The sequence below is a fragment of the Sinocyclocheilus rhinocerous genome, unplaced genomic scaffold (genome assembly GCF_001515625.1).
Source record: "Sinocyclocheilus rhinocerous isolate Xijiao unplaced genomic scaffold, SAMN03320098_v1.1 scaffold921, whole genome shotgun sequence".
Classification (NCBI taxonomy): Eukaryota; Metazoa; Chordata; class Actinopteri; order Cypriniformes; family Cyprinidae; genus Sinocyclocheilus; species Sinocyclocheilus rhinocerous.
The window spans coordinates 13479-27262 of record NW_015640057.1 but is presented as its reverse complement, the minus strand read 5'-3'; the positions used below and the strand labels follow the sequence as shown (position 1 = coordinate 27262).

General features: G+C 36.3%; 1 protein-coding gene across 3 annotated transcripts; it reads right to left on the bottom strand.

Annotated features, from left to right (window-relative positions):
* Window positions 1-979: 979 nt before the first annotated feature.
* LOC107752484 (asc-type amino acid transporter 1-like) lies at window positions 980-13581 on the bottom strand. Of its 3 annotated transcripts, XM_016568467.1 has the most exons (12): window positions 13422-13581; window positions 11148-11352; window positions 10908-11059; window positions 8841-8966; window positions 8122-8275; window positions 7539-7662; window positions 7069-7172; window positions 4204-4300; window positions 3935-4084; window positions 3594-3771; window positions 3382-3414; window positions 1454-1485 (listed from the first exon to the last, which is right to left on the bottom strand). In XM_016568467.1, the coding sequence occupies exons 1-11, from the start codon at window positions 13561-13563 to the stop codon at window positions 3392-3394; spliced, it is 1455 nt and encodes a 484-aa protein (XP_016423953.1). In that variant the 5' UTR covers window positions 13564-13581; the 3' UTR covers window positions 1454-1485; window positions 3382-3391. The 3 variants fall into 3 exon arrangements, with proteins under 3 accessions (XP_016423951.1, XP_016423954.1, XP_016423953.1); XM_016568465.1 differs by lacking the exon at window positions 3382-3414 and having other exon boundaries at window positions 980-1485; XM_016568468.1 differs by lacking the exons at window positions 3382-3414; window positions 8841-8966 and having other exon boundaries at window positions 980-1485.
* Between the last annotated feature and the right edge of the window lie 203 nt (window positions 13582-13784).

The following is a 13784-nucleotide window of genomic DNA, read 5'->3' as shown; positions in this document are numbered from 1 at the left end:
GTGACGTAGACATGTGGGGGCGTGTTAGAACGAGCTGTTTTAGGTAGGTGTGGGTCTTATCTTTTATAAAGAATATCTCTTTGGGTTTGAGACTTTAGTCTTTGCAACTTCAGGGATCTTATCTATTCACAAACAGCTTGTAACACTCCAAAGAGAAAATTTCTTGAAAAAACTTGAAATAACATTGGATCCAACCACACCCCCTGGATCTTGTGTTCTGCAGTGAGGGGCTACTGCCCATAGTCCCATTTAACAACTTGTTAGCAACCGTCTTTTTTAAGAAACATAACAGTTTAAAAAAAAATCACGAGTGGGGTGTAACTGGTGTGTTTTATGTCGTAGAATAAAACGTGAAAGTATTTTGAGCTTGTGTGAACCACTGAGCTTATTTTAGGGGATTTAATCAAACTCCCATTCAAAAAACCCATCGACTCAGGGGCGAGCGGTGCCTTTTAACGCAATTTATTTACGTGATGTAACTGCTTTATCTCGTACAAAACTGGACTACTTGTACTCATAAAGGAATGTGGTAACCAGTCTTGCTCATGCAACTCTTGGAGCTTTACAAATGGTAAAACTTATTCCCTTCAGAAAGTTAATTAAAAGAAGAAAGAAAGAAAAAAACACTTTTCTGGCATTTTAAATCTAGCAGTTGTATCAGATATGTAAAGTTTTTTTTCGACTTTTTTAATCAAAAAAGAGTTATGACAAGTTCTCTTTCAGTGTGTTTGCAGTAGTCTTTTACCTGCCAATGAATCATTAGAAGCCTCGAAGTGACTGGATCTCCAGGCATCTTCTAAATATAACAAATCACAGTACAGAGTACTGAACACTGACTTTGCTTTGTTATTAGCAGCGAATAATCTATAAATATAAAGAATGGAAATTCCTTTCAATCCCTTGTAAATCATTTTAAGCAATTAGTTTTGAAACCATAAGAAAATATGCTTGCACGTAACAATATCATTTGAGACTTAAGACCAAAACTGTGAAGCGTGAGCATTGTTAGAAGCACTTAAATGTATTTACATCAGTGAGGAGTGCAGTGCCTGTAGAAATTGTTATGTGATTGGAAAGACATTGCAGCTGAAGTATCATACAAAAGAGATCCTGTACATGTATCAACAATTAAACCCCAGTAGCAAATTACAGGGTTTGAAAACAGTAGAAATAACACACCTAACCAAAAAGTGAGCAATACCCAGTGCAATATACAATCCATGATAGCTGAAACAGTACCATTTAAACCCACTGAAGCATACAAATATAGTCCCCATTTAACTAGATATTTTACTACTACTACTACAAGCCTGGAAATTGTGGATTTTAAGTGAAGAGCTGCCAAATTAAAGTAATGCAAAATTCAGAGAGGTCCAGAAGCTTTGCTTGTGAAAGAAGATCTGTCAGTCCATTCTGCCACTTCAATAGGATCGATTTGCGGGAAAACTACAAAAAACACTCTTTGTCCCAGATACGTAGCCCACTCTGTAACAAAGATGACATACACACATTTATTTACTTCACAAACACATTATATAATTTCATGGTTATAAAATGTTCACCCAAAAATGAAAAATCCTGTCATCATTTACTCATCCATATTGCCATTCCAAACCACACGACTCTTGCAATGTGTATTCCAAGTATTCTGAATATGATAGCTTTGTATGAGAAACAGACGTAAAACGAAGCTGCTATTCAGTTAAAACCTTTGCTACCACAGTTGTGAAAAAATAAATGCACTTCATTGAATGTTTACATTAGGTGCTAGTGTACTTCAAATCCTAAAAGTATATATATTTTTTAAACTGTACTCATAGATATTATATTATACACATAGATTTAGATATTATATTATTAAAATTAAAAGCCATTTAGTAAGTGTACCTAAAGAGACACTTTCATGACACTTAAAGGGATAGTTCACCCAAAAATGAAAATTAGCCCATGAATTACTCACCCTCAAGCCATCCTAGGCGTATATGACTTCCTTCTTTCAGATGAATCCAGTCGGAGTTATATTAAAAATTTACTTTGATCTTCCAAGCTGTTTAATGGCAGTCAACAGGTGTTGCAGTGCATCAGTCCAAAAGAAGTGAAATAAAGTGCATCCATCCATAATAAAAAGTGCCTCACATGGCTTTGGGGGGTTGTGAACAAAGGCCTCCTGTAGCGAATCGATGAGTTTTTGTAAGAAAAATATCCATATTCAAAACGTAATAATCTCTTTAATGTAGCTTGTGCCGACATTTGTACACTGAAGCAGCTCCGGGAGGATGACGTATGAGGTCAGCGCTGCGCATGCGCCGGTGAGTCTCGTGAAAACCAACATTTGTTAACAGGAGCAAAGGAAGCAAAGTTCCCTTACTTTAGCAAAGTAAAACCAGTCTCCTCTTGGCTTATAACGAAATCCTCCGACATTCTTTTTTACAAATCCTCGTTTTGTACTTCTAATTCGTGACTTTTGTTTTGTTTTGATCTCTCCCCTGCGCTTCCGCATTCGTCACTTCTGAGCGGCGCAACGCCGACGTCCTACGTCATCCTCTCGGAACTGCTTCCGTGTACAACAGTGAGCGCAAGCTAGATTAAATTGATTATTACGTTTTAAATATGGTTATTCTTCTTACAAAAACACATTTATTCGCTACAGGAGGCTTTTGTTCACCCCCCGGAGCCGTGTGAGACACTTTTTATTATGAATGAATGCACTTTATTTCACTTCTTTTGGACTGATGAACTGCAACACCCGCTGACTGCCATTAGACAGCTTGGAAGTTTAAAGACAATTTTTAATATAACTCTGACTGGATTCGTCTGAAAGAAGAAAGTCATATACACCTAGGATGCCTTGAGGGTGATTAATTCATGGGATAATTTTAATTTTTGAGTGAACTAACCCTTTAAGTAAACTTTTAAAAAGTGCACTTTGTAATAATGCCAAAATAAAAAAATTCACTTTAAAGTCCATTTTAAATCATTATGTTTTAATAACCTTTTGTCATGCTTTAAATAAATACACTTATATTGACTAATATATTAAAGCGCATGTAAAAATTATAATTTGAACTATAGTGTGTTGTTTAATAGTACATTTAAAGTAAATGTATATTTCAAATGTATTAAATTGCAATTTCATCATTACAACTGTATTTACAAATATATTTAAATACATTAAATACAGGTTTCAGTAGAAATTACATTAAATTTAGTTTAGTTTACCATAAATGCTTGTCAATACATTCGGTAGCACACTTCAACCATATTAATATAAAATATGGTTAATTAAAAAAAAATTACTAAGAAAATTGCATATATTCTTAAATGACTTTATCATATGACTTCAGAGGTCTTGGAACACAGTGCATGAGTCAAATGGACTACCTTATAATGTTTACTTGCCACTTGCTTGTACTTCTGCAGCTGAATGGAAAAGAGCAGCATGAACATTCTACATAATATCTCATTCTGTTTTCCACGTAAAGGGTTTGGACCAGAATGAGGGTGAATAAATAATTATTTTAATATGCATTTTTTACTGTACCTATAGAGAATATAAATTGCAAGAATATAAATTGCTCATCCAGTCTCCTTACCGGTGAAGTCATATATGCATTTTGGCTTGTCTTTCCAGTAAACTCCCAGGAAATAAACAGGTACTCCAGTGAGCATAATGACCAGCCCCACTCCACACACCAGCGGGTCCGAGTGCAAACTGAAGCCCAGCAGAAGAGCCCAGAAGAGCAGGTAACACACCGGCACTAGGAGACTCACCTGACAAGAGAAAAAACCTAAAACTCTCTGCTGCATCTATGCAATATAAACATGATCTGGAAGTGACTGTCCTGCTGACTACTGCAGCAAACCACGTGAACCCGCTGGATGCAGAATAGGTTCATGAACAGGCTGTTTGGAATATTTGTATATAATTGAATACCTTGATGGGCCTGTATAAGTTTGGCTTCTTCCATCTGTAGTAGAGCAGGCTAGCAATAGTGACTCCATAAGAGAGGTAGTTGATGAAAGAGACATAGTTTATAAGGTTGTGAGTTTCTCCAATGCATAAGATCACAATTGTGGCAGTGCACTGAAATACAAGATAAAGAGGAAAAATACAGAAATAATAAAGTTAAACAGAACAAGCTACACTCTGAGAAGCAACACGAATGGCTTGTAGCTATAACAAAAAAACTGAAAATCACATACACAGACGAGCAGAGCTGGAATCGGCGTGCAGTGCTTGAAGTGGATCATAGCAAGAAGGCTGGGTAAATGTCCTTCTCGTGCCCCGGAGAAACACAACCTGTGTGTATTCAAACAAATGCACACATAAACAGTAAATGCATAATTTTTAATTATGCATTTCATAATTCAATTATGCGTAACAAATAATCACTGCCATACTCGGTACTGCTTTATTCTCCCTATACAAAAAGTATGCAAGTTGGATAGGGCCCCTGAACCACTAGAAGGCCCCTTGCCCTCAAAGATGATTTAATGATTAGGGTGTATATAATTTGTTTATTTATTTATTTTGGCTTCCAACGATTATGAAAATATGATGCCACATTGCGCTTCCTTCCTTTAAAGTGGTGTGATGTCGCCCTTCCTACATAACATCCAGTTTTCCATGCAAAGTTGGCAAGTTTTCACTTAATCACAGTCAATTATGTCAATTAAATGAACAAACAGTTAGGAAATTAATCAAATGCTTGTGAGTATATTACATCTGCATTTGGTCTTAAAGTGACAGCAGCCAATAAACCTGCTGCTGTCTCTGTCATTTAATGTTAATCAAACAACAAAAGAAAATGAGAGAATCATTTATTCTTTTCACTTAGTAACTTTAGTAACTTTAATAAGAATTGAATTCATATGGTGAAGACTATGCCGTGCACTAAATGTTCAGAAACATTTTCAATTTGACTGCACTGACATTATTGGACGAGAACAAAACTTCAACTGAATCAAGCTGCATAATGACATTATTGTCTTCTATAGAGCTACTTTATAGCTGAAACAGTTTGTTTCATAATTGATTAATTTTACAACATCGACACTTATTGTGACTCCTATTCTTAAGTAACCCTCACTTGACCCTGCGGTATACGAGAATTACGGACCTTTATCTAACTTGCCATTCTTATCTAAAATTCTCGAAAAATCTGTCTTTATAAAGCTGCAGAATTATCTACATACTCACTTGATCTCTGAAATTTTTCAGTCTGGCTTCAACCCGCTTCACAGCACTGAGTCGACTCTTTTAAAAGTTGGTGACGCTGGTGACACTATAGCTTTAGTGCTTTTAGATCTGAACTCAGCTTTTGATTTCGTTGACCACAAGATTCTCTTATCTTGACTGGAGCGTACTTAAATGGTTCCAGTCCTTCCTATCCAATAGAAGTTTCTCATTTAGTTTAGGTGCCCATTCGTCTTCGGAGACTTCCCTTACCTGTGGCGTACCCCACGGATCGATTCTGGCACCTCTGTTATTCTCTTTAAACATGTCACCTCTAGGATCTATTATGAATAGATTTGGTGTGTCTTACCACTGCTGTGCAGATGGCACCCAACTCTACATACCTATACAACACAAGAGACTAGAAGCATGTCTTCATGAACTCAATCTGTGACTCACTAACAAGTTCATGTTATTGAATGACGATAAACCGCAAATTATCCAATTTGGTCCAAAAGAGCTCTCTAGTGGAACTTTTATCAGTCGAGGTACCCTCTCACCATTCCTCAACTCCAACATTAAAAATTTAGGATTTTATCTTGACAGCAGTCTTAACCTAGACAAACAAATCAAACAGTTATTCACGCTTCTCAAATCAAACAGTTATTTCCACATGACTCGACTACTGTTAATTCATTATATGTCGGGTTATCTCTCTCCTCAGTTTCTTGTCTCCAAATAGTCCAAAATGCAGCTGCCTGTTTACTCACAAGCAGCCGTAAACGTGATCATATCATTCCAATTCTACACTCTTTACATTGGCTGTAAAGCCCCTACAACACAGGGGGGATCAAGTTTTCACAGTGGCTGGCCCTAAGCTGTGGAACAACCTACGATTACATGTTAGAACTGCTTCTACATCTGAATTTAAATCCATGCTTAAAACTCATCTTTTCTCTTGTGCATTTAATCTTTTGTAAATGTATTTGTGTTTCCTGTTTTTATTTCTTGTTTTTTTACAGTCATGTACAGCACTTTGGCCAACCAAGATTGATTTTTAATATGCTTTATAAATACAATTTTATTTTATTTTATTGAACTGAATTGAATCAATGTCAAATTGACTCAAGCTGAATATGACACTATTTTCTTCTGCTTAGCTGAACTGAACTTGTTTCATAATTTATGAACTTTACACAGTTATTGAACTGAATCTACTGATTGGAGCTGAATAATGACACTATTGTCTTATTAGGGCTGCTCTACAGCAGATTTTGGATTTGTCTCAAATTTGAAGTATTTTGCACCACTGATTCTCTTATTTTCCTGTGAAGCTGTTTTGAAACTATCTGTATTGTAAAAAACCCTATATAAATAAAGTTGACAAAATGCCAATAGAGTAGGAAAACCTAAATCTCAACCTTGACTTTAGGAATAATATAACTGACAGATCTAGAGACACTTTTAAAATAAAGCTGACAAAATGCCAATAGACTAGGAAAAACTTGACTTTAGGAATAATATAACTGACAGATCTAGAGACACTTTTAAAATAAAGCTGACAAAATGCCAATAGACTAGGAAAAACTTGACTTTAGGAATAATATAACTGACAGATCTAGAGACACTTTTAAAATAAAGCTGACAAAATGCCAATAGACTAGGAAAAACTTGACTTTAGGAATAATATAACTGACAGATCTAGAGACACTTTTAAAATGACTGAAGTTACTGTTTGTTTGTTTCCTTCTTTTAGTGTGAACGTTCAAAGAAGTATTAGATTTGTGCACATTTTGTCACAAGATATTATCACAAGGAGCCTCACTTGTTAAAAAGTGACACATTTCCTCATGAGGTAAGCTAACAGTAAAATGAAATAGAAATACTCTCACCTGGAGGAGGTGAAGAGGTAACCATTGATGCCCCCAAAAGTGGAGAGTGCCACAGAGATCGGCATGAGGGTGGAAAACACCCCGAGAAGCTTTTCACCGAAAGTCTAAGGCAAATGAAACAGAATTGAACATTCAGGGGATAATGTCTTGCCCATTGATAAGCACAGTTTTGCCATTTGTGTTGTTTTTGCACTGTATTTACTAAAGAAAGTCTCCAAAACAGGCACAAATGCTCCCACAAAATCAGTGTTGATCACAATTTACACAGTACAATTGCCAATCTTATGCATTGTTTGTGATGGATGCAGCACACTACTACAATCATACTTTACTAAGCCTGTACAATATCACTCCACTACTACAATCCAGATACCCGAATCAATAGATACACATTATCCCTGCTTATAAGTCTTGGTGCCTTTAATGAACACACTGTTTTAAGACACGAAGAGTCAAAGGATTGTACTTACAACAGCCACTGCGTTGGAGGACAGCAGTTCCTCAGGAGACATGGAGGAGAAATACGCAATGTTTGTGAGCGTGTACACACATGTGACCAGAGGAATGGAGATGTATATGGCTCGTGGCAGATTCCTGAGGAAAAAAATTGATAGAATATGTAAATGTATATATCCAGCCACAGAGCATGTGCGGATAAAAGTTCCTGGTTAAAAGGGTAATAACTATGCAGAAGATAATAATTGTAGGTTGTAAGTAAATGGCAGCAGTTTGCTCAGGAAATACACAATATAATCCAAAATAACTATTTATTTAACCCGAAGAAGAACAAGAAGACAGGAATTGTAATCACGTGCAACTCAACTACAATACTGGACAAGGAATGGGAGGAAACACGGGGCTTAAATAGACAGATAATGATAACCTGAAGAACAGGTGTGAACTAATTAGCAACCAAGGAAACTAAGTAAGGCACAGAACACGAAACCAAACCAGAGCAAAACAGAATACACATGACACTCAGAATGAGCCAGTAAAATTGTTCCAGCAGATTTTGTCAGTCCAGCCGAGTTGCAAAAGTGGTATCAGACTAACCTCCTCGCATCCACCACTTCCTCCGTAACATAGTTGAGGAAGTTCCAGCCGCTGAAGGCAAAGGAGGCATGAAGAAAAGCCAGAGCAATCTGCCCTATGGAGGGAGCTTTATTAAACATGAACGCCACCTGTGGAGTCAGGCTCTCATAGTTACCTGAGGAGACAGATACGGCTTTGTTAACTGGACAATTAACAATATTTCAAGATTAGCATGTACTGGACTGACACAACTCAGGTTTACTTGACTATCCATTAATAAGTAGAGTATCAGATATGACACACCAGGCTTTTGAGGAATGTTTATTTGTTGTTAGGAGATATATAGTGACTACTAATATTCACATGCATTTTATGTTAGTCTGCTGTTGCAACCCGATCTCAAGGCAATTCATACGTATTTTAGGAGGTGGCTAATTTGTACGAATTCGTACGACCTCGCTCGTTCAAATTTGTACGTTTCGTGAAAAATCGTACGTATTTTACGAGGTGACAAATTCGTAGGAATTCGTACAAACAACCACCCCTAAACCTACCCCTCACAGAAAACGTACAAAATCGTACGAGTGAGGTCGTACGAATTAGCCACCTCATAAAATACGTACAAATTGGTTGAGATAGCGTTGAAAGATCTCATTGTAGTGCATATTTTTTCTCAGTTTGTTCCTCCGAATAAAACTGAGTTTCATAATAGGGAACAGGGTGTTTTTTCTTCCTTTTACCTCCAAAGATCTGCACTAAACCGACAGTAATGATGAGCCCCAGAGCCAGCAGCTTCCCCACGGTAAAGGCGTCCTGGATCCGTGTGGCCAAACGCACACTATAGCAGTTCACCCATGTCAAAAACACTGCAAACATCCACACACACAAACATTAAAGATCGTATGAGTTCTTGATTGAATCTCTTTAACATGTGACTTTAAATACAATGTTTTTATAACTGTTTCAAAGTTAAAAATATATGACTTCTTGGCATGAGGAAATACTGTTTTAGGATTAGTTTGTATGGGGTTCTTGACAGAAATGTGGGACTGCTAAAAAGGGGAGTGGATTTGTAATTCTATGGGCTCATCCATCAGTGTCAAAGAGAGAAGTTTAAGCCCAATTGAAACAAATAGATTTGAATGAGAACAAAACACGGGAGCAAAGAGCAGGTCTGTGAGGAGATGGAAGGCCTTGCGTTTTCCTGGCGCTCTCTTGCTGCTGTTGTTTTGGTTTGTGTGAATGACTCCACATAACGGGCTTGAATAATGAGAGCTAATGCAGCAATCACATGCCATAGAGCCACGCCACTCTATCACTGAGCCGTCAAGTGCTGCTGGCACGGTTCCAGAGCCGTAACTGTAACCGGGACATTCTCAGGGAAAAACATGTATGTACTGACGTACTTTCAAAATAAAAAAGACAAGCATTAAACAAAACATGTTTCATACAACATAACCCCAAAATATAACCCCGTAAATATATATTTGAATGATTTCTAAAGGATCATGTGACACTAAAGTCCAGTAAACTCAATATCACTGTGTTTACTGTATTTTTGATCAAATAAATGCAGCCTTAGTGAGCAGAAGAGACTTTGTTCAAAAACAGTAAACATTCTTAATTATTCTACACTTTGGACCTTTATTATATAAATAATTTTTGTAATTCAAGAGGTTTCAAGAAACAAATGTTCTTCAGGGTTCCTTATTCTTTATGACCAATGACTTTGAGTCATTTCTGATAACCAGATATTGTAAGTAAGTAAGTAATATTTTTTTTAACTCTACAGTACTGATACTGTAAATGAAAATACGGTAATAATACTGTAAATAAAATACAGTAAAGACATTTTTGTACTGTAAATGCAATTACAGTAATAATACTGTAAACATTTTTACAGTAAATGACTGGCATCCAGCTGCCAGTAAGTTACTGTAAAATTTACAGCAACCTATTTACAGTGTATATATATATATATATATAGCAATTTCTATTTGTGAGCTTAACATAACTACAAACAGAATTAACATAACTACTTCCATGACTTTTTCAGAACTAGAAATCACACTCTTAAAATGATCATATATTCAAGTTTTCCAAGACCATGAAAAATACAAAAATATGATGCCATTTTTTTTTTATCTATCTTGACTTCTTTTATCTTGATTTTTAGCTGCTTTAGCTTATTTAAAACATATTTTGCCACAATATTAATTTGAATATATTTAATCATATATTTTTTATATTTAAGGAATCTTGTGGAGCCCTTGAATGTTTGCTGGGTCCCGGCCCACTAGTTTCACAAGTTTCACTTAAAGTGCAAAATATATTGAAATATATTGTTTTTAGACCTATGTGCTACTTTTATGATATATTTACGATAATTATGCACACTTGCTTCTTATATTTATTTTTGAAGTTTGACAACCCCAGTTCACATTCATTATATTGGAAAAGTGGAAGTATTCTTCAAAAATTCCTTTGTGTTCCAAAGTCATACAGGTTCAGAATGACGTGACATACTTTCTCCTATTTATCGCAAGCATTCAGAAGTCAGGGTTTTGGGAAACCTGTTTGAAAACAGTCATTATATTTGCAGTTTCGCTTAGTTCAGCAGAAAACACACTTCAAATTTTACTTTAATCTTGAGGTTAAATTCTGCTGAATCCTCAGGTTCACTAAAACCATTTTATAATATATACATTTAGCACTATGCTATATCAATTCTGTCTAAACCTATGTTTAAATAGCAGGCTGAATACATTTATGCATTGAATACATACATAGAGAAGCCAAGCACTCACGTATGCAGATGGTGGACAGCATGCGTGTGGCTATGTATGGAGGAACGCAGTATGGGAAAACAGGCTGAAGCACGTAGTTCGAGAAAGTGAGAGCGATGACTGCCAGTGTGGTGGGATACATGATCAGTACTGCACTCCACAACAGCAGAAACCTAGAGAGCAACACAACACATTCAGCATCTGTGACGGACGTTTGAGTTCCATTCACTGTTTAGTAGATCATACATGGACCTGTCATACCCCACGAGACCGCCAAAGATCTCTGTGACGTAGGAATAGTCGCCTCCAGATTTGGGGATGGTGACTCCTAGTTCAGCGTAGCAAAGAGAGCCCAGAGCAGCGACGCCTCCCCCTAACACCCACACCACCAGCGCCAAGCCAACCGAACCCGAATGCTCCAGAACACCTTTAGGAGAGATGAAGATCCCTGAGCCAATAATGTTACCTGAGGAAAGAAAGAGCTCAGTGATCCATAGAGCAAGCCTGTTTTTTTTTTCTGTTCAGTATATTTTATATATAAAGCTTCATATTTTGTTAACCAATAGATGATCATGATTATGATGATGATGGTTAAGTTTGCATAATCATCAGAATGTCACTTTATAAACATATTCACGAAATCTCTTTGGAGGACTTTTTTGTAACAGAAAATATACTTGTAAACACTCTTGGATAAACTAGTGAGCACAATAAAAATGCACGGTTATTTATTTATTAAAAACTATTTTTTAAAAACTGATTGTCACATTTAAAATTTACAATATATATCTTCTGCGGTCACCGGATTCCTCATCTTACACTCAATATATAAATAAATATATATTAGTGCTGTCAAACGATTAATCGCATCCAAAATAAAAGTTCTTGTTTACAGAATATATGTGTGTGTACTGAGTGTATTTATTATGTATATATAAATACACACACATACATGTATATATTTAAGAAAATATGTTGTTTATATATTAAATATATTTATATAGGCTACAATATAAATTATATGAATATAAATATATACATGTAAATATTTTCTAAATACTGTATATACATGCATGTGTGTGTATTTATATATACATAATAAATATACACAGCACACATACATATATTCTGTAAACAAAAACCTTTATTTTGGATGCGATTAATCGCGATTAATCGTTTGACAGCACGTATAATACTATATATATATATATATATACTAGCAAAAGCAATAGCAACAATAACAATGGGTTTATCTTTGCCAAATTAGTCCCAATGAACAAGGTTCCCTTTGTGACAACTTACCCCATGTGCTGTGCCCTTTTTTTTTTTATATATATATAGTCTAATTCCAGGCTGAATTTTGTGTTTGTGGCAACTTGCAAAAAAAAATTAAATTCTGACCTTTACTGCTAATTAGTTTACATGACCATTTCCACTAGTTTAGTTATTTAATTAGTGACCTCAAAATAGTGCAGCATCTTAAGTATTTATTTTTAATTTGGTCATAACATTATTTCAACGTTTAAATTAAAATCTCAAATTACCAGTATGGTCTCAGGTAGTCAAACTTCAAGATAAACAACAAACAAAAACAAGCAAGCAAACAAACAAACAAATAAATAAATAAATATTCACTGGAGTACAGACTAGCTCTGCATGCATTTGCCTCCCAGTGATCCCTGAGCTGATGTAACAAAACTGATTTGAATCTTTCCACCTCTTTTATTTAGAATTCTACAGCACTTCATTATAAGTACTAACCCAACACCAAATACAAATATACAACAGCAAGCAACATCAAAATCAGCCGTGTGGCCCCGCTGTAGTACCTGTGAGAGTTTTCACAGGCAGACAATGATCAGCCCCCCTCACTAACCCACTTCCAGCAGCTCTTCTCTCAAGCACCCAAGTGTCGTACAACGAGATTACGTAACAGCAGGCATAAATAATCTACTGCTGCCTGTCACAGAGCCGGCTGCCATCAGACGCGCAGGGAACAATCTTTAGCTTTCATTCGGCTCCTTTAAGAGGACAAACACATCTGAGAGCGCCCACACGGTGCATGTGAGTTTAGACCTAAAGTAAACATATAAGATTAAACATATCGGCAAACTTAAGCTGTTTAACACTTAGTGGTTGAGATGATTGTCGATAATTCAGTATCTTGTTTTCTGAAAGACAATAAATAAGTAAATAAACAAACACGCAATACAGGAAAATTAAATTATTAAAGTTACTATATAATACTAATAATATGTAATATATACTAAACAATAATTAATTATTAGCCTATAATACAGGAGAAAAACAAAGCAATAACAAGCTAATCTGACTAAGGTAAGAAATATTTAACATGCATTAAAAAGTATAAAGTCTATAATGTATGTTATAGTGTGCATAAAATCACCAAATATATATGTGGACTAACCAGGTGGCGAATATCTGCGATGCATTTGTCTTTTTAAGTCTTGATCAGTTCACATGCTGGCAGAATGGCCCACAGTCAAGCAGAAAACAAGTGTAAACTTTCCTCACCAATGATGATCGTGCACGCGCTCAGAAGCCCGATCTCCTTCTTCAGTGTCACGCGCTCAGGGATGCCGGAGTCTCGTTTAAGATCGCTGTCTTTTATCATGCTCCTCTGAGCCTCCGTCCTTTTCCTCTCTACTCCATCCATTTCAGCTCGCGCACGAACAGAGAGCTGAGCTGCCTCTCTTGAGTCGCCTCTGAGGATTGAAGCACGGTGAAAGAGCCGCGCAGGCGCCGCGTCTCGCGCTCTGGACAGAATATTAACGAGCATCTCTGCACTGATCCACACTCACCAAACCATCACTGCATACTACACTTGACCTGTGCACTGATCCACACTCACCAAACCATCACTGCATACTACACTTG

Bases quoted from the DNA above. Each gene is read 5' to 3' on its own strand.
- LOC107752484 (XM_016568465.1), bottom strand. From the start codon at position 13,563: ATGGATGGAGTAGAGAGGAAAAGGACGGAGGCTCAGAGGAGCATGATA. The intron at 4,301-7,068 runs GTGAGAGTATTT...GAATACACACAG, and splicing joins TACCTCTTCACCTCCTCCAG to GTTGTGTTTCTCCGGGGCAC. The intron at 4,085-4,203 runs GTATGTGATTTT...CTTGTATTTCAG, and splicing joins TTCCAGCTCTGCTCGTCTGT to TGCACTGCCACAATTGTGAT.